Here is a 23,786-nt window from a genome sequence, read left to right on the forward strand (position 1 = left end):
AGTCATATTATTGGATTAAGGGCCACCCTAATGACCTAATGTTAACTTCATTACCTCTTTAAAGGCTTTATCTCCAAATACAGTCACATTCTGAGGTGCTGGGGGTTAGGACTTCACCATATGATTTTTTTTTTCTTTGAGATAGTCTCGCTCTGTCGCCAGGCTGGAGTGCAGTGGCGCGATCTTGTCTCACCACAACCTCCGCCTCCCGGGTTCAAGGGATTCTCCTGCCTCAGCCTCCTGAGTAGCTGGGACTATAGGCGCCCACCACCACGCACAGCTAATTTTTGTATTTTTAGTAGAGAAGGGGTTTCACCGTGTTGGCCAGGATGGTCTGTCTCTTGACCTCATGATCTGCCTGCCTCTGCCTCTCAAAGTGCTGGGATTACAGGCGTTAAGTTACCCTGCCTCTGCCTCTCAAAGTGCTGGGATTACAGGCGTTAAGTTACCCTGCCTCTGCCTCTCAAAGTGCTGGGATTACAGGCGTTAAGTTACTACGCCAGGCCACACCATATGATTTTTTGGGGGGTGGGGAGACATCAGCCCATAAAAGAAGGTTTGCCTAAGTAGAGAGCAATAGGAGTAGGGTGTCAGCAGCGGCCAGTTCCCAGGTATACACTGGAGCCAGAACCCATAGGTTCCCGAAGGCTTAAGGTAGGGTGGGAAGGGAGAAATAAAGGGTGATTAATACACTGTGGGCTTGAACAAGTGGGTGGGCGCTGGTGCCATATATTGAGATGGTGAGCACCTGAGGAGGAATAAACTTGAAGGTCAGCCTAGGATGGAACCCGAGGCATTCCAGCTTTTAGAGGTTGAGTAGGAGAGGAGGAGCCAGAAAAGAAAACCAAAAGGGGCTGGGGAGGAAAAAGGGCACCCGAACCTATAGGGTAATGGAAACTGAAAATGGCCATCATTGAGTTCTGCTGAGAACCAGGCAGTGGGAGCCCTCGGTTCCAGGGGCAGGCACAGAGGGAGGCATTGTCTGCAGATGAGAGAAAAACAAGAAGAGAACCCAGTCTGTTTTTCACTATCACCGTGTGCTGACAATTCTAAACAATGTGGGTGATTTAGTGGTCTAAGTTCCAAAAAACTATTGTGGTTATCTGAGCTTCAGTGGGCACATTCCTATCACCTGGGCTTTACTAACCCTTGTACTTGGAAGTTCGTTCAGAAAACTCACAATGATACTGGCGGCGCCTCCCATACTCAGTTTGCAGGTAGGTTCTTAACGGTTTGGAATCACTAGAGCTCATTTGCGGTTGCAGCTTGTCTTCAACCCTTATGATAATATGTATTCCTGAGTTTAAATAGTAGCTTCAAAATAAGCCAGGACAGTGTAGTAATTGTAAAGACCAGGGACACAGAGCATGAGTTACTATAATTATGTCATTGTCTATGGCCACTTCGAGTTTTGCTTGTGTTTAACATTTAAAACAGTGGGCCGGGCGTGGTGCCTCATGCCTGTAATCCCAGCACTTTGGGATGCTGCGGCAGGTGGATTACTTGAGTCCAGGAGTTCAAAACTGATGTAAGCAACATAGGAAGACCACATCTCTACAAAAATTAAAAAATTAACCAGGCATGGTGGCACACGCCTGTGGTCCCAGCTACTCAGGAGGCTGAGGTGGGAGGATCATTTGGGCCTGGGAGGTTGAGGCTGCAGTGAGCCGTGATTGTGCCAATGCACTTCAGCCTGGGCAACACAGCAAGACCCTATCTATCGCAAATTAATTAATTAATTAATAAAACTGTGGAAAAGAACAAACCATGTGGTATACTTTTATTTGGTAAGTGAAAATTTTAGTTCATGTGTGAAATATTTTACCAAATTTGAATATCTTTAAATGGAAATTTATTCTTTTCAAAGTGTTCATTGTTGTTCAGATAAAGCACAAATCAAGACAGTGCTGATTATTACGTATTACTATGTAATTATTGCCAAAAATAACTCTGTTGTATGGAGGAGGAAGATGTTTAAAAATGATTAGTTCGCCTGGTGTCAAATGTGCTAGTTATGCCACCAAACTAGTCAATATTTTATCTTCAACTATAAATACATAAGGGCAAAGCTTACTATCTCCTGGAGGAGTATTTATCCTTTTATTTATTTGTTTATTTATTTTGAGACAGGTTTCACTCTGTTGCCCAGGCTGGAGTGCAGTGGCGCAATCATGGCTCACTGCAGCCTCGACCTCCTGGACCCAAGTGATCCTCCCACCTCAACCTCCTGAGTAGCTGGGACCACAAGCATGTGCCACCTCACCTGGCTAATCTTTTGTATTTTTTGTAGAGATAGGTTCTTGCTCTGTTAACCAGGCTTTTCTCAAATTCCTGAGTTCAAGGGATCCGCCCGCCTCAGCCTCCCAAAGTGCTGGGATTACAGGTGTGAGCTACTGCACCTGGCCTTATCCTTTTAATTGCAGAAGTTGGTGAGGAAAATAATTCAGAGGTAATTCTGGCTAACACAGAGAAATTCTCGGTGAGCTGAGGAAAACATCAGATGAACTGTGTCGGCATTCATATTAAATTAGCTGATGGCCCCATCTGTATTTTCACAGAAATGACTCATGTGTGGTGTTTCAGTTTACTGAGTTTCTTTGAATATTTTCTCTTTTTCCAAAGCCATAAAAACTAGTGATTTCCTAATATTTCCCTCTTAAGGCCGTAAAGGGGCTTTTTAGGAAGTTGAAGGGAGGGAATTGGAAAGTTAGACTCCAAGCCCCTCAGCCCAGCTTCCACCAGAACAGACCCCATTTAAACATGAAAGTCCAGGCGTTATGGGCTAAATCGTGACCCCTCTACATTCCCACATTGCAGCCCTAACCACCCCCCAGTCCTCCTCCACTCTGAAATGTGACTGCATTTGGAGATCAGGTCTTTAAAATGGTGATTAGGTTAAAATAAGATTGTTAGGGTGGGCCCTAATCCAATAAGACTGGTGTCCATATAAGAGGAAATTTGGGGGTCAGGCATGGTGGCTCACGCCTGTAATCCCAGCACTTTGGGAGGCCGAGGCAGGTGGATCACGAGGTCAGGAGATCGAGACCATCCTGGCTAACATGGTGAAAACCCATCTCTACTTTAAAAAAAAAAAAAATTAGCCAGGCATGGTGGTGGGCACCTGTAGTCCTAGCTACTCAGGAGGCTGAGGCAGGAGAATCACTTGAACCCAAGAGGTAGAGGTTGCAGTGAGCCGAGATCGTGCCACTGCACTCCAGCCTTGCCGACAGCAAGACTCTGTCTCAATAATAATAATAATAATAGTAATAATAATAATAATTTGCTGGACATGGTGCATACCTATAATCGCAGCTACTCAGGAGGCTGAGGCACGAGAACTGCTTGAGCCCGGGAGGCGGAGCTTGCAGTGAGCTGAGACTGCGCCATTGCACTTTGGCTTGGGAGACAGAGCAAGACTCTGTCTCAAAAAAAAAAAAAGAAGAAGAGGAGGAGGAAAATTGGACACAGAGAGACATCAGGGGTGCACGGTGCACAGAAGGACCACCACGTGAAGAGGCAGCAAGTGGTCAGCCATCTGCCAGCCAAGGAGAGAGGCCTCAGAGGAAACCCAACCCTGCTGACATCTTGATCATGGATTTCTAGTCTCTAGAACACTGCGAACATATATTTCTGTTGTTTAAGCCATCCAGCCTGTGCTACTTTGGTATGGCAGCCCTGGCAAGCTAATTCACCAGGGTAGTATTTGTTTGAGCAGAGGGTTCCACAGCTAATAACTGTTGGAAATCACTGGAATGGAGCACGAGCTTTGGGATGTTCACCTCGGTTGGAAGCACAGTATTGCTGTTTAGTAGCACATTAATATTGGTCCATTTACTGAATGCTGGGACCCAATTTTTATGTCTGTAAACTGGGGTAATAACACCTACTTTGAGGAATTTCTATGGGGATTGTATGGGGTAATGGATGTAAAGTGCCAGGTGCACAGTAGAAGCCCAATTAATGAGGATACTGACCCCAGCCCTCCCCAGGACCTGGGCTGGGTGGATACTGCTCTAGTGACTTCAGTGACACCATGTCCTGCCCAATGGGACTGCGCTGGGGAGGGCTGGAAATCAGTGCACTTTGCAATTAAGGGAGAGTCATTTTAAAAAATGTTTGCTTAGTTAATAAATTTTCAAAATTTTGCCAAATTTGCAAGTAGTGCTACTTTGAATGATTTGGGAAGAATAAAAAATAGGTATATCCTATAGCTTATGAAAATTGCATGCCTCTCTCTCTATATATATATTTTTTGTTTGTTTGTTTGTTTGTTTGTTTTTGTTTTTGTTTTTTTGAGACGGAGTCTCACTCTATCGCCCAGGCTGGAGTGCAGTGGCGCGATCTCAGCTCACTGCAAGCTCTGCCTCCTGGGTTCATGCCATTCTCCTGCCTCAGCCTCCCAAGTAGCTGGGACTACCGGTGCCTGCCACCACACCTGGCTAATTTTTTGTATTTTTAGTAGAGATAGGGTTTCACCGTGTTAGCCAGGATGGTCTCAATCTCCTGACCTCACGATCTGCCCGACTTGGCCTCCTTAAGTGCTGGGATTACAGGTGTGAGCCACCACGCCTGGTCTCGCATGCCTATATTATACATGCACTACAGAGATATACATTTGGATACATACATTACAGACAATTTTATGTGAAAAGAGCAGGAGTCTAAAGAGGAAACAACTGATAATCATAGCACTCAGAGACAACCACTGCCCACATTTCAGTATATTTTCCTTCACTGTCTTTTCTATTGCCTTTTTTTTTGTTTTCTTTCTCGAAAGGGAGTCTGGCTCTGTCACCCAGACTGGAGTGCAGTGGCTCAAGCTCAGCTCACTGCAGCCTCCGCCTCCCGGGTCAAGCAATTCTCCTGCCTCAGCCTCTGAGTAGCTGGGATTATACATGCCTACCATAACGCCTGGTTAATTTTTGTATTCTTAGTAAACACGGGGTTTCACCATGTTGGCCAGGCTGGTCTTGAACTCCTGGCCTCAAGTTATCCGCCTGCCTCTGACTCCCAAAGTTCTGGGATTACAGGTGTGAGACACTGTGCCCAGCCTCTGTTGCCTTTTGTTGAGTAAGTGAGATCAATTTTGTGTCTTTTTTTTTTTTTTTTCATAATCTTTGAACTTTTAAACATAGGTACTTCTTATGCTGTTACAAAGTCTTAATATCCATTTTTAGTATCTATTTTTCCTCCATCCCCTTGGACCCCAGTGGGGCCACAGACAGGGTCTGATGTGAGGTTGGCTTTTGAGCTAGGGAAAATAAGTCTGGATTTTTTTTTCAAATTATTTTATTTTATTTTATTTTACTTTTTGAGACTGAGTCTCACTCTGTCACCCAGGCTGGAGGGCAGTGGCGTGATCTCGGCTCACTGCAACCTCTGCCTCCTGGGTTCAAGCAATTCTCTTGCCTCAACTTCCCAAGTAGCTGGGATTACAGGCACCCACCAATATGCCCGGTTAATTTGTATTTTTAGTAGAGACAGGGTTTCACTGCTTTGGCCAGGCTACTCTCGAACTTCTGACCTCAGGTAATCTCCCTGCCTCAGCCTCCCAAAGTGTTGAGATTACAGGCATGAGCCACCATGCCGGGCCATAAATCTGCATTGGGAGGTAGTGTCCAAATTTCTGCAAAGTCATTTCATTGTAAGGAGACCTTCACAGGAGACCCCTTCACCCCATCTGGGTTCCCATGACTCTGGCCCTTTAAGAAGAGGCTAGAACTCTGGAGAGGTTGAGGTCTCCTTGGAATTGCGGGGGCAACAAAAGTGTCAGAGATTTGGGGAGTGTGGTGGGGACTCTCCTGGCTGGGGTGGCACACACAGAGGCTTAATCAGGTAGAGCGGGAACCAGGGAAGATGACTCATTCCCCTCTCCCACCAGCCCCTGCACCTCCGCACCCTCCCCTCTCTCCCACTTTCCCTCTCTAGTTCTGGCTCCTTCTCCACCATCTCTGCCTTTCTCTGCCCTTTAATCACTCCCACTGCCTTGGCTACAGAATGCTCTTCACTTCTGAAAACAGCTCTGACTTGTAAGAGTTTCTTAGTTGATTTTTGGCCGGGCGCGGTGGCTCAAGCCTGTAATCCCAGCACTTTGGGAGGCCAAGACGGGCAGATCACCAGGTCAGGAGATCGAGACCATCCTGGCTAACACGGTGAAACCCGGTCTCTACTAAAAAAAAATACAAAAAATTAGCCAGGCGAGGTGGTGGACGCCTGTAGTCCTAGCTACTCGGGATGCTGAGGCAGGAGAATGGTGTGAACCCGGAAGGCGGAGCTTGCAGTGAGCTGAGATCCGGCCACTGCACTTCAGCCTGGGCGACACAGTGAGACTCCGTCTCAAAAAAAAAAAAAAAAAAAAAAAAAAAAAAGATTTCTTAGTTGATTTTCTTGGATTTTTTAGGTTAAAAAAGAAAAAATCAAAGGTCAAGTGCAGTGTCTCATGCCTGTAATCCCGGCACTTTGGGAGGCTGAGGCAGGAGGACGGCTTGAGCCAGGAGTTCAAGACCAGCCTGGGCAACATAGTGAGACCCCCATCTCTACAAAAAAATACACAAATTAGTCGGGTGTGCTGGCATGCGTCTGTAGTTCCAGGTACCAGAGGCAGGAAGATGGCTTGAGCCCAGGAGTCCAGGTTACAGTGAGCTATGATCATGTCACTACATTCCAGGCTGGGTGACAGAGGGAGACTTTGTCTCAAAAACAAACAAACAAACCTATGAACACAAAAACCCACCAAAACCACAAATATTCTGCAAACAGTGAGAAGCTGATCTCCTCAGATGTCTGAACTTTCCAGTTTTTATGTCAATTTGCTTTTGTTAGTACCGCTTTAAAAAAAGGTAAACACTAGAGGCATGGGTACAAAGCCTTGACTTGTCCTGAAGTGAATGTGGTTCCTCTGTGATTCTCTATTTAGCCCTGTGTGGTGTTTTTGATCACTCTGTTTGGATCCTTAAATGAATTTGCATCGAGTTGTTCTAAGTGTGAGTTGGGTAAACAACATATAATCATGTTTCGCTTTTTGAACCTTTTTTTTTTTTTTGAGACGGAGTCTCTCTCTCCAGGGTGGAGTGTGCAGTGGTGCAATCTTGGCTCACTACAAACTCCGTCTCTTGGGTTCAAGTGATTCTCATGCCTTAATCTCCCCAGTAGCTGGGATTACAGAAGTGCACCACCACACCCGGGGTTTTGCCATGTTGGCCAGGTTGGTCTCAAACTCCTGACCTCAAGTGATCCGCCCACCTTGGCCTCCCAAAGTGCTGGGATTACAGGCACGAGCTACCACGCCCAGCCTATTTTCAGTCTGTTTTAATGTTTGTAATATAATTGAATTATCCCACTTCTGGTTTGCTTGAAACACTTCGGTGGTACTTCTATCACTGATTTTTTTTTTTTTTTCTGGCTTCCTGTCCCTCCCCAGTTATATTTTTCTATATGGGCAGTGTTTCTTTCTTAACCAACTTCCCTAACTTCTGGCAATTATTTGGAAAACATAGCATTTACTGACTTTGCCACAGTTACATGCCTCTGCTCCCACCCCCGACACTTTGGAATGTACTCCGGGGTTCCTGTCCCAATTTATGGCGATAAAGAAATTGCTTTTGTTATTACATTCTATAGCCCTCCTTTCAAGATTTATCATATTTGTATACCATTTTGTTGCTCTGATTATTTACGTTAATTGAATGTTTGAAGTAAATGACTTAGCACAAGGCATCTTCTCCCAGGACAGCCCAGCTTGTGAGTCATGTATCTGAATTCATCTCTTGGTTGTCGGGACCATGTCTTCCAGTGGCTTTCCAGGAAGGACCGTGAATGTCAAAGCATAACTCAGAAATATTTCATTAGCTGGGTAACTAGTTCACAAGCACACCAAGGAGACAGACATTAGATTCTTACCAAGGGGCAAAGACCTAAACGAACAAACAAACAAACCAATGGGAGGACTGATAAAGAAGAAAAAGGTGCCAGCCTAGACAGGGTGATTTTTCTAATGATTAGCTGGAGGTTATCAAAGAGGCTAGCCTGGGCGATCTATTCTGGAAGAGACTGAATAGGTCACTAGAGAAAAAAAAAAAAAGTCAGTTATCTGTGGATTTTGCAAGACGTCTTTTGAGTTAAGCTGTGCAGTACACGTGGCAGGCTGTCCCTACACGATGTCTGCCAGTATGGCCTGGCATCTCCACCTGACAGGCCAGCATCACTCCATTTCTCTTGGCAGAATGTGACTGCAGGTTTGAGAATATCTTTCTGTTGCCATCACAGTTTACAGAATTTTCCAGTCTTAACATTTTCCATTTAAAATTCTACAGATATTGTTCCATTGTTTTCCAGCAGATGAGTTGCTAGGAAAATCTGTCAGCCACTTAATTTTTTTCTTTTGAATTTTGCCTAAATCAAAATTCATTTTTTTAATCCTCAGAGAAAATATTTTTACCGTAATCTGGATCAACCTTTTATTTATATATTTATTTTCTAGAACACCATTTTAATCTGTAGATTCACATTTTCTTTTGTTTTAATAAAATATTGTTGCATTTACATCGTGTGTGTGTGTGTGTCTGTGTGAGAGACAGGGTCTCACTCTGTCACCTAGGCTGGAGTACAGTGGCACAACCACAGCTCACTGGAGCCTCAACCTCCCAGGCAAAAATGATCCTCCCACCTCAGCCTCCAAAGTAGCTGGGACTACAGGCATGTGCTACCATGCCTGGCGAATTATTATTGTTATTGTTTTTTTTTTGAGACGGAGTCTCACTCTGTCGCCCAGGCTCGAGTACAGTGGCGTGATGATCTCGGCTCACTGCAAGCTCCGCCTCCTGGGTTCACACCATTCTCCTGCCTCAGCCTCCTGAGTAGCTGCGACTACAGGCACCCACCACCACGCCCTGCTAATTTTTTTGTATTTTTAGTAGAGACAGGGTTTCACCATGTTAGCCAGGATCATCTTGATCTCCTGACCTTGTGATTCGCCGTTTGCAACCCTATGTGCCCTGGATTCAATCCTTTCATAATCTTTCAATTATACTTCCAGTTTTGGGTGAAATTCTATAGCTCACACCCAGCCTGCTTCTCCCACTGATAGGGTACATCTAATTTATTTAACCCCTGACTTTGGTACCTGGCTGTTGGCCACAGGATTAAGACAATCCTAGGCTGGGCGCGGTGGCTCATGCCTGTAATCCCAGCACTTTGGGAGGCTGAGGTGGGCAGATCACCTGAGGCCAGGAGTTCGAGACCAACCTGGCCAACATAGCGAAACCCTGTCTCTATTAAAAATACAAAATTTAGCTGGGCATGGTTGCACAGGCCTATAGTCCCAGCTACTCGGGAGGCTGAGGCAGGAGAATTGCTTGAACCCAGGAGGGTGCAGTGAGCTGAGACTGTGCCACTGCACTCCAGCCTGGGTGACAGAGTGAGACTGCCTCAAAAAAAAAAAAAAAAAAAAAAAAAAAAAAAGACGATTTTAATGACATGCTAAAGTTGGAGAGTTTTCACCTTGCGGTGTTGAAAAGCAGGGGGTTGACAGGCTAGATATGGGTTTGAGTTCCAACTCTCTGGGTCTCCTTTGGCTAAACCTCGGTTTATCCCCATACCATATGGGTAACGATTTTCATCTGAGAGGGCTGCTACAAAGATTAAAGTGCAATTTGTATGGCAAGCTTTATGTCAATAAGTAGCAATTATCTTGATTTTTGTAAGCCTTTACTCCATATCACCGATCTGTTTTCAGCATTGTTGACTCTAGCTTTGCTGATTTGATGATGAACATGATTACCTCTTTCACGTCTTTCCATAGCTCTGACAGTTCCCTTTCATCTCAATTCATAGCTTACTCATTGAACATGGAAATCAGGCTTTGACCTCCTTGAGAGTGTGAAGCAGTTATTAACTGGAAATTTCTTGTTTTCTCAAGAGAGTCTTCCAAAATATTCTTATCCTAGTGGGTTGGCGGCAAGGAAGGGTCAGGAAGGAGGGGCAATGCAGGCAGGAAGGAGAAGGACGGAAGGAGGCCGGAAGCCAAAGCGGAAAGAAAGAAGAAATCGCCATAAAGACCCACTCCCGTCCCCCTCCCCCTCCCTCCCTCCTCCCTCCCTCCCTCCTCCCTCTTTCTTCTCTTTCTTTCTTTCTTTCTTTCTTTCTTTCTTTCTTTCTTTCTTTCTTTCTTTCTTTCTTTCTTTCTTTCTTTCTTCTCTCTCTCTCTCCGTCTTTCTTTCTTTCTTTCTTTCTTTCTTTCAAAATTCTGCCCATCATTTGTGCTGCTTTTGTTGCATTTATTCACCTTTGAATGGGGACCATTCTACCTTACCTGCTGTTTGCCCCCAAAGGTGTGGGTAGCTGTGCTTTGACTCCCTTCCCTGTTTATCTAGGAATCTCTAGATAACCTCCACCCATGATGGAGACCTGGACACTGATACCTTTTTTCCTGTTTAACCTCTGAGTTGCCTAAAGAGGGTTTGGTAGAAACTAGAAACTAGCTTCCTGGACAGCCTTCCCCGGGAGCTTGTTCCTACTGAGTCTCTCTCTGAATTTGTTGAACACCTCAATAGCATGACCCAGCTCTAAAGAGCTGGGGACATAGCTTGCTTCCTGGGTTTTGGGTTTGTTCGTCCATTTCGGGGAGATGTAGCCACTTTGTCGAAAAAGCTGGGCCTCTGTTTTCAGAGAAAACATGTGGTGCTAAGTGGACTTGCCTGTCAGCCTCACACTGCTCAGTCCAGGGAACCCGGGCAGACAAAACAATGCCACGGTGTGGCCTGCTCCCACTTCCGTTAAGCCAGCATGGAGTGTGGGTAGGGCTGGTGGAACCAGAACCCAAACGGGTGGCCCCTGCTCATCCGTTTTCCCCAGGAGTTGAATGCCCTCCAGTCTAGGGACGGGGGACCTGTCAGATCTCCTGAATCTTCTCTCACAACCATGCTCAGAAAGGAAATTCATGACTCAGCTCCCTGAGTTCTGTCTGCACTTCAGTTTTTTCTTTATTCTAGGCCCTTTTTTATTCTTCTTGCTGGGTATCTGGAAAGATAGGTTTTGTAAATATAATATAATTCCACTGTCATTTTTAGAAATGCTTTGGAAAAATGTGAGACAGCAAAATGCATCTAATTCTTTCTCCATTTCTCCATCCCCAAGCCGCTTCTCCCAGTCAGCTTTCTGAGGGACAGCCCTCCCTCCCCCATCCTGCCTGTACCTTATGTCAGAGCCCACTCAGACTGCCCCAGCCCGACCAAAACCTAGGTCTTAAGTGCCCTTAGGTTAGTGCTTCCAGATTCAGAGTGACCAAGGGATTGCATTTTAATTACTTTCAGGGAACAGAACAATTTCAACCCTGGTCTCCTAGATTATAACCATCTATCCCACAGGCTGTCTGATGGCAAGAATTTTAAGCCCCATTTAAGGTGGACGCTGGAATTATTTCTGGATGGAGCAGAGTAGCACAAGTTGCTGAGCTGCAAATCACTGTGATAGTGACTGACCAAACCAGTAACCCACAAGGCTAGCATGCCTTGTCAGTGCCACTGTGGTGTGAATTAGACTTTTTTGCAGGTTACATCAATGTGGGAGAAGGACGGGCAATGATGGGCAAGAGTGCTGAAATATCTGATGCTCAGAAACTGCCTTCCTCTTTATTCCTCTGTTAGGTCCCTGGGGAGGCAAACAATGAATGGGAAACTAGCACCGCCGCTAGCTAGCATATAGCACTATTAGGTTGGTGCAAAAGTAATTGCAGTTTTTTACTTAATGACAAAACCACAATTACTTTTGCATCAACCTAATAGTAGCTGAACAAAAGTGTTGGTTGAACTTAATTGATCCTGGAAGACTGTGCCAACATTGAGGAAAAAAAAAAAAAAAGAGCCCATCTTGGAATCAGACCCATCTTTGCTCAAAGTAAGACTCTGGAATGTACTATCTGTGCAACTTGGGGCAAGTTATTTCACCTTTCTGGGTCTCGGTTTTGCCACGAATATGAAAGCTAGTCGTGTCCCTCTGGGAGAAGAGGTTCGTGTTAGTGGCAGGTGCGCCCCCTCCCAATAGGTGACAAGAACACGCCCTCTCCCGTTCCTGCGTTATCTCCCCCAGGCCGCGCGATGGCGCTGCGTCTCCGCAGCGGCTCGGGCCTCTCTGGGGCGCTCAGGCGCGCTGGCCCCTGGGGACGCCGAGGGCGGCTGCAACGCGCAGAGAGGCCGTGGTGAGTGCGGCGGCACTGGGGGGTGATCGTCGCGGCCCCTGGGTTCCCGGGTGGGAAGGAGCAGCTGGGCTGTGCGGAGCAGGCCCTCGTGAGCCCCGGGAAGGAGCGCAGCGCAGGGTGTGGAGCCACCCTCAGCATCCGACCGCAGGCGGGGACGAGAGCCTTGGCCAGCGGCCGGGAGACCCCTCCCCTGACCGCTGACTTGCCGGGGATCCCTGGCATCACTTCCCCGCCGCCGAGACTTGGACCAGAGGGTTTCTAAGGCCCTTTTGGTGCCGGCGTTGCGGGGTCGCGGGTGATCCCGGGGTCTGTGCTCTGATCCCCGGCCCTGCCCGTCTCTCTTACAGGCTCTCCCACCTGCCACCCTGGCCCTTCTCTGCTTGGACGGTGTCTTCCTCTCCTCAGCTGAGAATGACTTCGTCCACCGGATCCAGGAGGAACTGGACCGCTTTCTGCTGCAGAAGCAGCTGTCAAAGTAGGCTTGTGGGAGGGGCGAGGGTGCCCCCTTGCTGGGAAGGGCAGTGTTCCCGAGCCGCCTGTGTGCCCTACCCCAGGTGGTGCCTGGCAGCTGTCTCTGACCTTGGCCTTTAGTCTTCATAACGCCAGCTGCCTCTTCCAGCTGCATCTTTGTAATTCTGAGCATCACCCCGAGACTGAAGGGTCCCCGCACAGGGATGCGGATGGGACCTGTGGGTCCATGCGATCACCTCTGTCTATGCTCAGATCCTTTGCAGTCCACCTGGGACCCAGGGGGCGGAAGGGAGGCCAGTGTTAATCTGCAGTTAAGCTGGGAGTGGACCTGGTAGGTGTCAGGCCCTGGACACCTGCTCAGCATTTCTTCCCCTCCCTCCCCAGGGTTCTTCTTTTCCCCCCACTCTCCAGTCGCCTCCGGTACCTGATCCATAGAACAGCAGAGAATTTTGATCTCTTGAGCAGCTTCTCCGTTGGGGAGGGCTGGAAGAGGAGAACGGTCATCTGTCACCAGGACATCAGGTGTGTAGCCTCCCACCTTGGAGTGCCTGCAGCAGTGGTGTGTGGGCAGCCAGCCAGCTGGTCAGCCTTTGGAAGGGCAGGGCTGGGTGGAACCAGGGCTGGGAACCCCGGGCTGCTGCCATTCCTAGCCGCAGCCGCTTAACCAGGGCTGCCTTTCGCATCAACAGTGGAGCAGATATGCAGTTTGTGGAATTCACTTGGCAAAATCAGCTATGTGGTTGGGCGAAAAGAGAGAGAGATCTGTTTAAGTAGTGGCTGTGGTGGGGGGTCTCCCTAGCATTCCTCTCAGTGAGCTTGTGCCCCACAGAGACCAGAAAAGCCCCTGCTGGGCTTGGGTCCCCTCTGTTCCCATGTGCATCTCACAGTGAGCATCTTACTTTAATGACTATGATCCTAGTGTTTGAAGTGACATGTTTTTCTGATAGCATAATTCTTTTGTTTGTTTGTTTGTTTGTTTGTTTGTTTTTTTGAGACGGAGTCTCGCTCTGTGGCCCAGGCTGGAGGGCAGTGGCCAGATCTCAGCTCACTGCAAGCTCCGCCTCCCGGGTTCACGCCATTCTCCTGCCTCAGCCTCCCGAGTAGCTGGGACTACAGGCTCCCGCCACCTCGCCGGCTAGTTTTTTGTATTTTTTTTTAGTAGAGACGGGGTTTCACCGTGTTAGCCAGGATGATCTCGATCTCTTGACCTCGTGATCCACCCGTCTCGGCCTCCCAATGTGCTAGGATCACAGGCTTGAGCCACTGCACCTGGCCCTGATAGCATAATTCTTAAATGCAAAAGCTTACCTCCCCTGGTGTGTAATTGAAGATGGACTAATCTGTAATTTCGATCACAGCACTAGAGGGCGAGCTGGCTGCTCTGGGCTTGTTCAAAAGTGGCAGCCTCCACTGTGATGCCTTCCTAAGGGATTTTCTAGGGTCATTTTGGCTGTGGTTTTCGCCTAATGCTGACCTGAATGTCACTCCTGAATGACAAGTGGCTCTAGTAAATCATTTTCCTTTGGGCCCCTATACACTCTGATTACCTCCTCCCATTCCTGCTCCAGGGTACCCAGTTCAGATGGCCTCTCTGGCCCCTGCCGCCCTCCTGCCTCCTACCCCAGCAAGTACCACGGTCCTCGGCCCACCTCCAACCAAGGAGCAGCTGCAGTTCCCCGAGGTGGCCGGGCTGGCCGGTGGTATCGTGGACGCAAGCCAGACCAGCCTTTGTATGTGCCCCGGGTGCTGCGCAGGCAGGGAGAATGGGGGCTGACCTCTACCTCGGGGCTCAAGGGAGAGGCCCCAGCTGGCAGGGACCCAGAAGAGCCTGGAGATGTTGGTGCTGGAGACCCCAACTCTGATCAGGGACTCCCTGTGCTGATGACTCAGGGAACAGAGGACCTAAAGAGCCCAGGACAAAGGTGTGAGAATGAGCCACTGCCGGACCCTGTTGGCCCTGAGCCCCCGGGGCCTGAGAGTCAGTCAGGGAAGGGAGACAGGGTGGAGACGGCCACACAGTTTGGGTCCACCCTGCAGCTAGACCTGGAAGAGGGGAAGGAGAGTCTGCTGGAGAAGAGGCTAGTGGCAGAGGAGGAAGAGGACGAAGAGGAGGTGGAAGAGGACGGCCCCAGCAGCTGCTCGGAAGACGATTACACTGAGCTGCTGCAGGAGGTGATGAGGCTCTTGAGCCCAGAAAGGGAGGGTGGAGGTGAGGTGGGTGTGGCCATGGGTAGATGGGGACCAAGGATTATGGCGTGGAGAGCAGGGGATGTGCAAGGGGAGGCAGGGCTGGGTGTTGGGTGACAGGGATTCCTTAGGGAACACAGGAGAGGAGGTGTGGATTTGGGTCCCAGCCCAGCCATGTAGGAGCTGCTTGACCCTGGGCAAGTTATTTTGTGTTGCTGAGTCTCAGTTTCCTCACCTGAAACTAAAACCAGATAACACAACCTTCACTAGGTCACGGACTCTGTGTACAAGTACATCGTCATGTGTTATGGATGCCAGTCATGGAAATTACTGTTTAGCCTGAAGTTTTATCTTACAAATCTTGTTTCCTGGGGGACCGTGTGACTTCCCCTGAGACTGGCTGTGGGTTCGGTTGGGAGGGTGGCATCTTTTATGGCTATTTTATACATGAAGAATGCAGACCGCAGACCTGCCAAATATCACATCGCTAGCAGGGGATGGAAGGGTCTTGGACTTGCCCAGCTCTGCCTCTTACTGACTTTGCAACTTCGGGAAAAATTACTTAACTCTTGGGCCTTCAGTTTCCCTACCTGTAAAGCAGCTTTCTAGAATATAGTTTTCAGGATTCTGTGGAACATTATGTGTGTAATTGCCAGTCACTTAGTGGGGACTCCATAGAAGTAAATGCCCTCCCGTAAAACCCACTCCATACAAGTAAATGCTCTCCCGTAAAACTCACGCTTCTTGACCTTCCAGCCCAGCCTGTCTGCTGCTGCCCTTCCCAGACTTTTGCTATGTGGGCCTCTTCTCCCCACAGAGCTCTTAGCGCACGGGCTAGTGGTTTGGAGCTCTGCGTGTCCAAGCTCCCCTCGCTAAAGGTTCCGATCTCTCCTAGATCACAGACAACCTGACGAAGAAGGAGATTCAGATAGAGAAGATCCACTTGGACACGTCCTCCTTTGTAGAGGAACTGCCTGGAGAGAAGGACCTTGCCCACGTGGTAGAGATCTATGACTTTGAACCAGCGCTCAAGACGGAGGACCTGCTGGCAACGTTTTCTGAGTTCCAGTGAGTGGTGGCTGGGGAGTTGCTGCCTTCAGAGAGAAGCTAGGACACACTTTGTAGCTGGGGGTGCTTGCCTGCCCCACCCCCAGTGCCTAATGCTTCAGCAAGAGAGACAGAAAGTGGGTGTGTTGCCTGGGTTCTGTTTTCCTGGGCAGTTCACCCTGCCAGCCATCCTTGGGGAAAGAGAGCACTGATTTGTTGTTTGTAGACACACCCTGGAGGCCCTAGACCTGGGCTAGCCCCTCTGCCTGGCCACATGCCTGCCAGGACCCCACGCACCCTCCCTCAGTCTTGAGGGACATGACAGCCCCCTCTCTTCCCCTTGCTCACCTCCCAGCGGCTGCTCAGTGGGTCTCCAGCAGGCTACAGGCCAGCTCCATGTGGGAACTGTTTCTGGAGTGCACTGAGCAGCCTGCTGGGCCAGAGTGGAGGTCGGGATGGTGGCCAGAGTCTGCGTTGAGAGACACGACTTCCCTCCTCCTCAGCTTCCCCACATGCCTTTAGATCGACCCTCCTGTCTTTCCTTCTTTTTTCTTTTCCTTTTTATTCTCATTTTGCCTTCTCCCCTTCCCCTTCTTTGTTCCTGCTCAGGCTTTGTTTCTCTTCGTTTTTTTGAGACAGGGTATTGCTCTTTTGCCCTGGCGGGAGTGCAGTGGTGCGATCACAGCTTGCTGCAGCCTCAACCTCCTGGGCTCAAGTGATCCTCCCACCTTGGCCTCCCAAGTAGCTGGGACTACAGGCATGCACCACCGTGCCCAGCTCTGCCTAGGCTTTTGGAAACCCCTTTCTGCATGGCCCTCGTTAACCCAGCTTCCTAAAGCCTTCTTCCCCTGTGCTCTGCCCCTGAGCAGGAGGAGAGCCAAAGGGGTGGCTAGGGGCAACATGTTCTACTCTTGTATTCTCTGCCTTGATGGTGCAGCCAGGCTGGGGCCACTGTGCCTTCCTCAGCCCGGGTAGGGCCACACTGCCTTAGGTCTCTCACAGGCTGCAGGGTAGGTGGCACCTTCCTGAGCAATAGGAAGAAAGCCAACAGGAGCATGGTGGCCCTGCTGGTTTGAGCTCCTGTTCCCCTCCCCCGCCACAGAAACCCTTTCTTCCCCAGCCTCAGACCCCGTGGCCTTGGCCTGGCTGAGACAAGCCTGTGAGGAGTCTCTTCTTCCTTGGCGTCATGCCATATGAGCTCTTTGAGTCCTGGCTTCTTTAGTTCTAGAAACTGGTGACCTGCCTGACATATTGACAGGAGTGACATTTGTCTTTCTGAAGCCAACCATACGGGCTTCAGAGGAAGTTTGCTGCAAATGGTTGTCTCCGTCCCTGAGGGGATGGGACCTTGCCTCGGGCTCCTGGCGTCTGTGGGCTGGAGGCGAGGGGGCGTGGCTGCGGGATTCGAAGAGGAGTTTGACCGCTTGCTTTCCTGTATGTGCTGTCTCCTCTCTCCCTGCACAGAGAGAAGGGGTTCAGGATTCAGTGGGTGGATGATACTCATGCACTCGGCATCTTTCCCTGTCTGGCCTCAGGTAAGGCACCCCCGATGGGCCTGGCCCTTACTCGGATCCCCACTGAGAGGAAGGACTCTTGGTTCCCTGGGTGGAGGCCACCATCTCCTGGGCGCAGGCTCAGCTGAGCCAGTGGGCTCTTGGGGTTCTGTTTCCAGCCTAAAACCCAGGGGGAGCCGAGCGGTCTCTGGCCCATAGTAATGCGCCATAATGAAGAAGACTTTCCTATTGTTAGTGCTTTCAATGAAAAGGCATCAGATTCAGGTGACCTTTGCTGAGGAAGGTCACGGGCCAAGCCCAACGGAGGAAAGTGCTGCTTTAACGGCCAAAAGCATTCGAATTCTGGCGATTTCATATGGTTCAAGTAGACACATTCTTACTCAATTTTCACTTCGGCCTCAAGATATAGGTCACGTTACCTCCATTGTACAGCTTGGGAGACTTAAGTATCCCAGAATGTCAGGGGTACACTCCAAGTTACACAGCCTCTCAGTGCCACAGCTGGGGACGCCACGCTGCCTCCTCATGACTCCAGTGCTCCTGTCCCTCTCAGCCACTTGCCTGCATTGCCTTGCCACACCACGTTTGGTGTATACCACGTTTGGTATACAGCACGCCCCCTTCGCTGGGCTTCCTAGAAACAGCCTTTTGAACTCCTGAGCTAGGGGCTGGGAGCACCATTGCTGGTGGGTTCCAGTCCTCAGGAGGGAGGGGCAGCATTTAGGGAGGGAACAGGGCAGGGTGGGGTCTCAAACCCCAGAAAGAGAGATTGTAGAAAGAAAGGCAGGGAGGGAGGCCAAGAGGCTGCCATGTGCTGTGACTGGAATGAGCTCTGGCTGGGGTTGGCCATGGCGTTCTGGTCTCCACAGACTATGGCGGGAGCAGGTTCCCTGGGTTCCGTTTCCTCTTCTGTAGAACCTGAAGCCTCTCCCAGCTCTGCTCTGCCATACTCTGTCAATAGCCGGGGTGCTGCAATGGCAGGTGTGACTCAGGACAGTGAACACACGTTCCCGGGAGGGTCCTGAGTGGTGAGGGGGAGAGGCTGTGTTTAGCCTGGGGGCTTTGGAAACTGGGAGCCCGCCTCTTCTGATGTCAGAATCACAGCCTCACCAGTGCTCTCCCTGACCAGCCTGGGGTGGGAGTGTCCTCTGAGCGCAGGGGTCCCTGTGCAGGCCTGTGGGGCTCTGGGGGACGAGGCAAGCAGGCAGCAGTCGTCTCTTGCCCATCCAGGGTGGCGTTGGAGCAGCCCTGCCCTGAGCTTCGAACAGGTGCACAACACGGCTGCTTGCGTTCGGGGTGGTAGGTGTGCCGTGGGATCCTGAGGAGGAGGGAGTGGCTCCACACCTGCTTTCTCTCCACAGCTGCTGAAGCTCTGACCCGGGAGTTCTCGGTGCTCAAGATCCGGCCCCTCACGCAGGGAACCAAGCAGTCAAAGCTCAAAGCCTTGCAGAGGCCAAGTAAGGAAAGCGGATGTCCGTGGATAGGGAGGCTATGTGTGCGTGTGTGCGTGTGTGCGTGCGTGCATGTGTGAGCGTGTGTGTCTGGTTTGGGCAGGGTCTTCCCCTCTGTTCATTCTTCCCTCTTGACTTCTCTGCTCTTTGGGAGCCCTGGGCTGCAGTACCCAGTAGGGCTGGGTTTCCCCTCCCCAGCAGGCCTGGGGGGGGGAGGGTCTAGGGCAGGGGTCTCCCTTGGGGAGTGGCATCTGCCAGCTGCTGTGCAGGGAGGCCCTCCTGCTCACACCCTCTTCTGGGCACCGCTCAGGGAAAAGCTTGCTCTTTCTTCTGGAGGGCCCTGGAAACCGTATCCCGCAGGTCCGGGAAGGGCCTGGGCTTTGGAGTCCACTGCAGGACCCCTAAATTGCTCTGTCAGTGACTTCAGTCGGCCTCAGTGACACTGAGGAAGTCCCTCAGTGTGTGAGCTGGTTTCTTCTTCTGTAAAATAAGCAGACTCTTCAGTCTGGAGGATTGAATGAGAGCCTGGCATACCTGCCTGGAGCCCTGAGGGCACACAGAAGGTACCAGATAACCGTTAGCGCCTCCCTTTCCCCTTCCCCCTCCAGAAACCATGGTGGGAGATTTTAGATACGAGTTTTCCATGACTTCAAACTAGCAACTAGTAAGATGGGCCTGCAAGAGGCCTGCCGAGGCCGGCTGTGCTCTCATTGGTGGTTACGTGGCCAAAACTGTCCAAGGTTTCTTGGAACAGTAAATATCCTGTCCGTAGCTCAGGATATTTGTGAGCTCTGGGTGTTCCATCCTGACTTGATATCCCTCCCAAAGGGAGGTGTGCAGGATGAACCCCTCAGCCCCCTCACTGTAGAGACGGAGAAACAAGGGCATGGAGAGGCAACAGGTTTGGGTCAGCATCCCCCGGGGGCCCAGGATCCCTAAGTGGGCCCCCTCGCACGAGCATCCGGCCACACCACAGGTACAGGTGGGCCCAGGCCTCACACATGTCACATGAGAGGCTGGCTCCGATGGCCTCGATGGCTGCTGTGTTGCTAGGGGAGAGGCAGCCACAGCCTTGTGTTCAGGTCCCCACCGTGGGGCTTTTCTTCTAGAACTCCTGCGTCTGGTGAAGGAGAGGCCACAGACAAATGTGACCGTGGCCCGGAGGCTGGTGGCCCGGGCCCTGGGACTCCAACACAAAAAGAAAGAGCGGCCTGCTGTCCGGGGTCCGCTGCCGCCCTGAGGCCTGGAGACCCAGCTGGCCTGGATCTGCGCCCTGATGTAGCTGGTGCCCCAACACCATAAGCCTTCACAGATGCCAGAGCAGCCCCGCGCCACCCTCAAGCTTCACCATGGGGTGTGGTGGGCTTTAGTTTAGTCTCAGAAATGAAGAAATAAAAACTCACATTGTTCTAATGTGATCGCTTTGAAATGTGGTCTGTGGGGGACGCTAGGGGGTGCTGTTCCACCTTGCAGTGCAGGCCTGTGGCTGCTGAAGGAAGGTCACTTGAGGAGCTTGGCTGGGGGGATCCCCGCTAGGCCTGCAGGGCCTCTGTGCACAGCCTGCCCAGTTTTGGGAGCTGGGTTGCATCTGCTGTGTAGCACCTGCCCACACTCCTTTGGCAGTTCAGGTATCCAGCCTGCTGGCCTGTGCTGTGGGACAGTTCTGGGACCCCTGGGCTGGTCCTGGTGTTACCTTGTCAGTGCCGGTTCTTGCAGAAATAAACGTGAACAGAGGCAAGAGGTGAGATCTGAATGTGCGCCAATGCCCTCATCGATTGTGGTTTGGGTGGAGCTGATTAAGGTGGTCCTACCTACCCAACAGCATGGGCCCCAGCATGCTGTTGACACAGGGGGAGCCCCTGTGTCTGGGTGCGTGGCTGGTTTGGGCCAGCCACCCCATCGCCACTGGGAATGGCTGGGAGCCCCTGTCCTGCGAGAGGATGCCCTCTTGCTTTGAGAAGCTGCCTGGTGGCTGTTTAAATCTAGACTTCCCATCCAACCCTAGCACAACTGCTACGCCTCCTGACAAGTTTCAGTAAAAACCACAGGAGTTCAAGAAAGGTTATGACCCCTGTTCGCTGCTTTTTGTGATCTTCTTAGACTGCTTCTCCCAGAGGGCAGGAGCTGCCCCTTTTGGCGTCTATTGAAGGAGGCTCCTAGCGGCCACACTGGGCTGGAGGGGATCTGGGGACCCATGTCCACAGAAGGAAAACCATCAATGTATCTGAAGGTCTGCTTCCGGCCACTGAACACAGGAAGTCTGCTGCTCAGGGCCCAGGTGCTGTGGGTCAAAGGAAACACAGACACGTTTCATAAATCTTTTATTCCCAGTTTCAAGTATGTGTAAGTGTCTGTGATGACACATGGTGCTCAGCGAGCGCCCTGTCACCCAGGACCCTGGTTATAGCACCGTTCAATCAAAAACCCACAGAATTGGAACAATAGGAAGATGAGTCACTTACACAGGTGGGTTGGTTTTTCCTTAGATTTGTACTTCCAAAGGCCCAGATGTCCAATATTAAATGCCAATAAACTTGTGTCTCAAAAGTCTGTGAAAATATAATAATAGTATCCTGAAAAACAAGGTTGGGGGGTGTGGAGAGAGAAGCACCAAGTCTGAGCTCATTGAATCAGAAAACACGTGGCACCATTATCTATGTGACTATAATAGACTAGAGGGTTTCAATGGAAGAGAGGTCTAGATATTCAAGTTTGCTGAAAATGACCTAAGAGGAGGAGAAACAGGATTCGGCCTGACCCTCTCTGGGGGCTGATGAGCCCACGTTTGTCCATGTGTCACTGGAGAAGAGCACTGTGTCTGTGGCGAGCTCGGTGGCTTGAATGGGACAAGCTGATGACAACCTGTCTGTAAGCCTCGTCCCGGTCAAGGTTGGCTCTTGGTGCTGCTCCAGCAGCTCTGTGGACAAACCCCAGCCCCCAAGGCCTTCTCAGGCCCCAAGGGTCAGGCAGCAGCCCTCGGTGAATGACGGGAGGGTCCCCTTCCTCCTGAGCTTGGACACGGCTGCAGGGGTCTGGACGGGGTGGGGGCCGGGCTGGGTGAGGGCGCGGCGGCGTTCATTCAGACTCAGTTGTTGGGGGAAGTCCCACGGAAGATGTGATGTGGCCTGAAAACAGGAGATGACCACGCAGACTTCTTTATTGCGGGGAGAGCTGGTTGTTTAAGAGCCCGCTGAAGTGCTCAAACTTTTTTTCCGTCTCTTCGCTGAAGGAACCACCTGAAGAGTAAGAATCGGGGGGAGAGAGTGGGCAGATGAGGTGCCCAGGCCTTGCCTGACCCTGAGCTGGGTGAGTTGGCCTCAGGGGCTCTGCCGGGGCCACCCCTGTGTGCCCTCACAAGGACAGGTGCCAGGCGCTGGCCATATCTAGGGCTGGGCACATGGCAGGTGCTCTGTCAAAGTTGAGTGAACGAGCGAATAAATATAGCGCCTTTAATTTTAACATTTTGCCAAGAGTGAGGCCCATGACTTTTCCTGCAGAGGAAAAAGCTCTGCCTTCCCTCTTGTTCCCCAAGTCCTATCATCCAAGGAAAAAAGTGTCTTTATTGGACACTAGAAATAACCATAGTTTGCTAGCTTCCAGCTCTTGACAGAAAAACCTGATAGGCAGAGCCCACAGATTGCTGATGCCCACATTTTTGAGGTCACATGCATAATGAGCCAGCGGCCTTGGCTCCAACCCTTAAATAGCCTTGGGGTCTGTGCTGGGCCGGCCCGGTCCTGTACCACCTTCTCTCCATGGCCGGAGCTGGCTGTAAAAACTCAGTCTCCATCCAGGCCTGTGTGTCTGTGGCTTCCGTCTGAATGTGGAAATGTGATGATGGCTGCATTCCCCAAGCTCTTTACCCAAATTAGGAAGCTGCCTCTGGGTCCTTGAGAAAGTAGGGCAGCTCCCGCCTGCTTCCTGGAGCGGGGGCGGCCTGGACCTTACCTATGTGGCAGTTGTACATCCAGATGCGGTGGCCGTCATAGCGGCTCCTGCACTTCATGATGTTGTTGGAGTAATCAGATTCTGCAACCTCGAAGTTGGGGTTAATAACAACCTGGGGAGAAGCAGGGCAGAGGAGGCTGCTGGTTCCCTCTGCGGCCACCTCCACCCAGGCCCGGGGCTCTGCGAGACCAGCGACCTCAGGGAAGGGGAGTGTGGCAGGTGTCAGGACCCAAGAAGGGAGTCTGTGGGTCCCAACAAAGTCCTTGGGGTGGGGCAGTGATGAGTCAGGGAGCACAGGGAGCATGACCCGGAGGAGGGAGACCCTGCCCTCTGTCCATGGCAGTGTAACACACACCCCTCTACCCAAGGTGGGCCTTCGGAAGGGGGTCACCCCCTCCTGGGAGTTCTGGGGGAGGCAGGAGTTGGGGTCTGGGGAGGTCCCAGAGGAAGATGCTGAAGAGAAGCAGAAGGGTATGGGGAGGACCTGGCAGTGTGGGAAGCGGGAAGAGGGCTGCCTGGGCACTGGAGATGGGACACTCGTCACAGCCATGTGACTGTGGACATGTCCCTTCCTCTCTCTGTGAAGTGATGGGTGGGACCTGGGGATCTGTGTCCCTGCCTGTTCTGCTGGGCCAGGGCCTGGCTCTGGGGCTGCTGGAGAAGCCACATCCTCTCCCTGACCTTCCACCCCTGCCTCTGCATCCCCCCAGCTGCAGGGACTTCGCCCAGAACAGCAGGAATAGGAAGGACATATTCTGAGAGGGTGTCTGTGGGGGAAAGAAAAGGGGAGGTTCGCGGTGAAGACCCAAGGAGAAAAGAGAAAGGGAGGGGGAGGGAGAAGAGACAACAGCAGTTAACAGAGGGGCAAAGCACGCAGATGACAGGCCTTCCCTCGAGGGTCCTGCCACATTTGGAAGGGCTGCGACTCATAGCGTGGGGGCGGGTACAGGCTGCTCATTCAGGAACATTCTTTAA

The 23,786-nt window shown here is 51.0% G+C and overlaps 2 protein-coding genes across 2 annotated transcripts in view; one reads left to right on the forward strand and one right to left on the reverse strand.

Moving 5' to 3' along the window:
* Positions 1-8,156: 8,156 nt before the first annotated feature.
* R3HCC1 (R3H domain and coiled-coil containing 1) lies at positions 8,157-20,281 on the forward strand. Its single transcript, XM_030937503.1, has 9 exons — positions 8,157-8,166; positions 12,048-12,193; positions 12,541-12,668; positions 13,049-13,186; positions 14,233-14,836; positions 15,747-15,919; positions 17,363-17,433; positions 18,774-18,869; positions 19,973-20,281. Exons 1-9 carry the CDS (start codon positions 8,157-8,159, stop codon positions 20,101-20,103), a joined length of 1,497 nt encoding a protein of 498 aa, XP_030793363.1. The 3' UTR covers positions 20,104-20,281.
* Positions 20,282-21,171: 890 nt separating this feature from the next.
* The window catches only part of LOXL2 (lysyl oxidase like 2), a 109,359-nt gene continuing 106,744 nt past the window's right edge, over positions 21,172-23,786 (reverse strand). Inside the window, exons 13-14 of the mRNA XM_030938183.1 lie at positions 22,812-22,923; positions 21,172-22,099 (exon numbers count right to left, since the gene is read on the reverse strand). Of these exons, the coding sequence (XP_030794043.1) occupies positions 22,020-22,099; positions 22,812-22,923 (192 nt within the window). The 3' untranslated portion in view covers positions 21,172-22,019. The remainder of the gene's footprint in view (positions 22,100-22,811; positions 22,924-23,786) is intronic.

This window comes from Rhinopithecus roxellana, chromosome 9 (assembly GCF_007565055.1).
Source record: "Rhinopithecus roxellana isolate Shanxi Qingling chromosome 9, ASM756505v1, whole genome shotgun sequence".
NCBI classification, from domain to species: Eukaryota; Metazoa; Chordata; class Mammalia; order Primates; family Cercopithecidae; genus Rhinopithecus; species Rhinopithecus roxellana.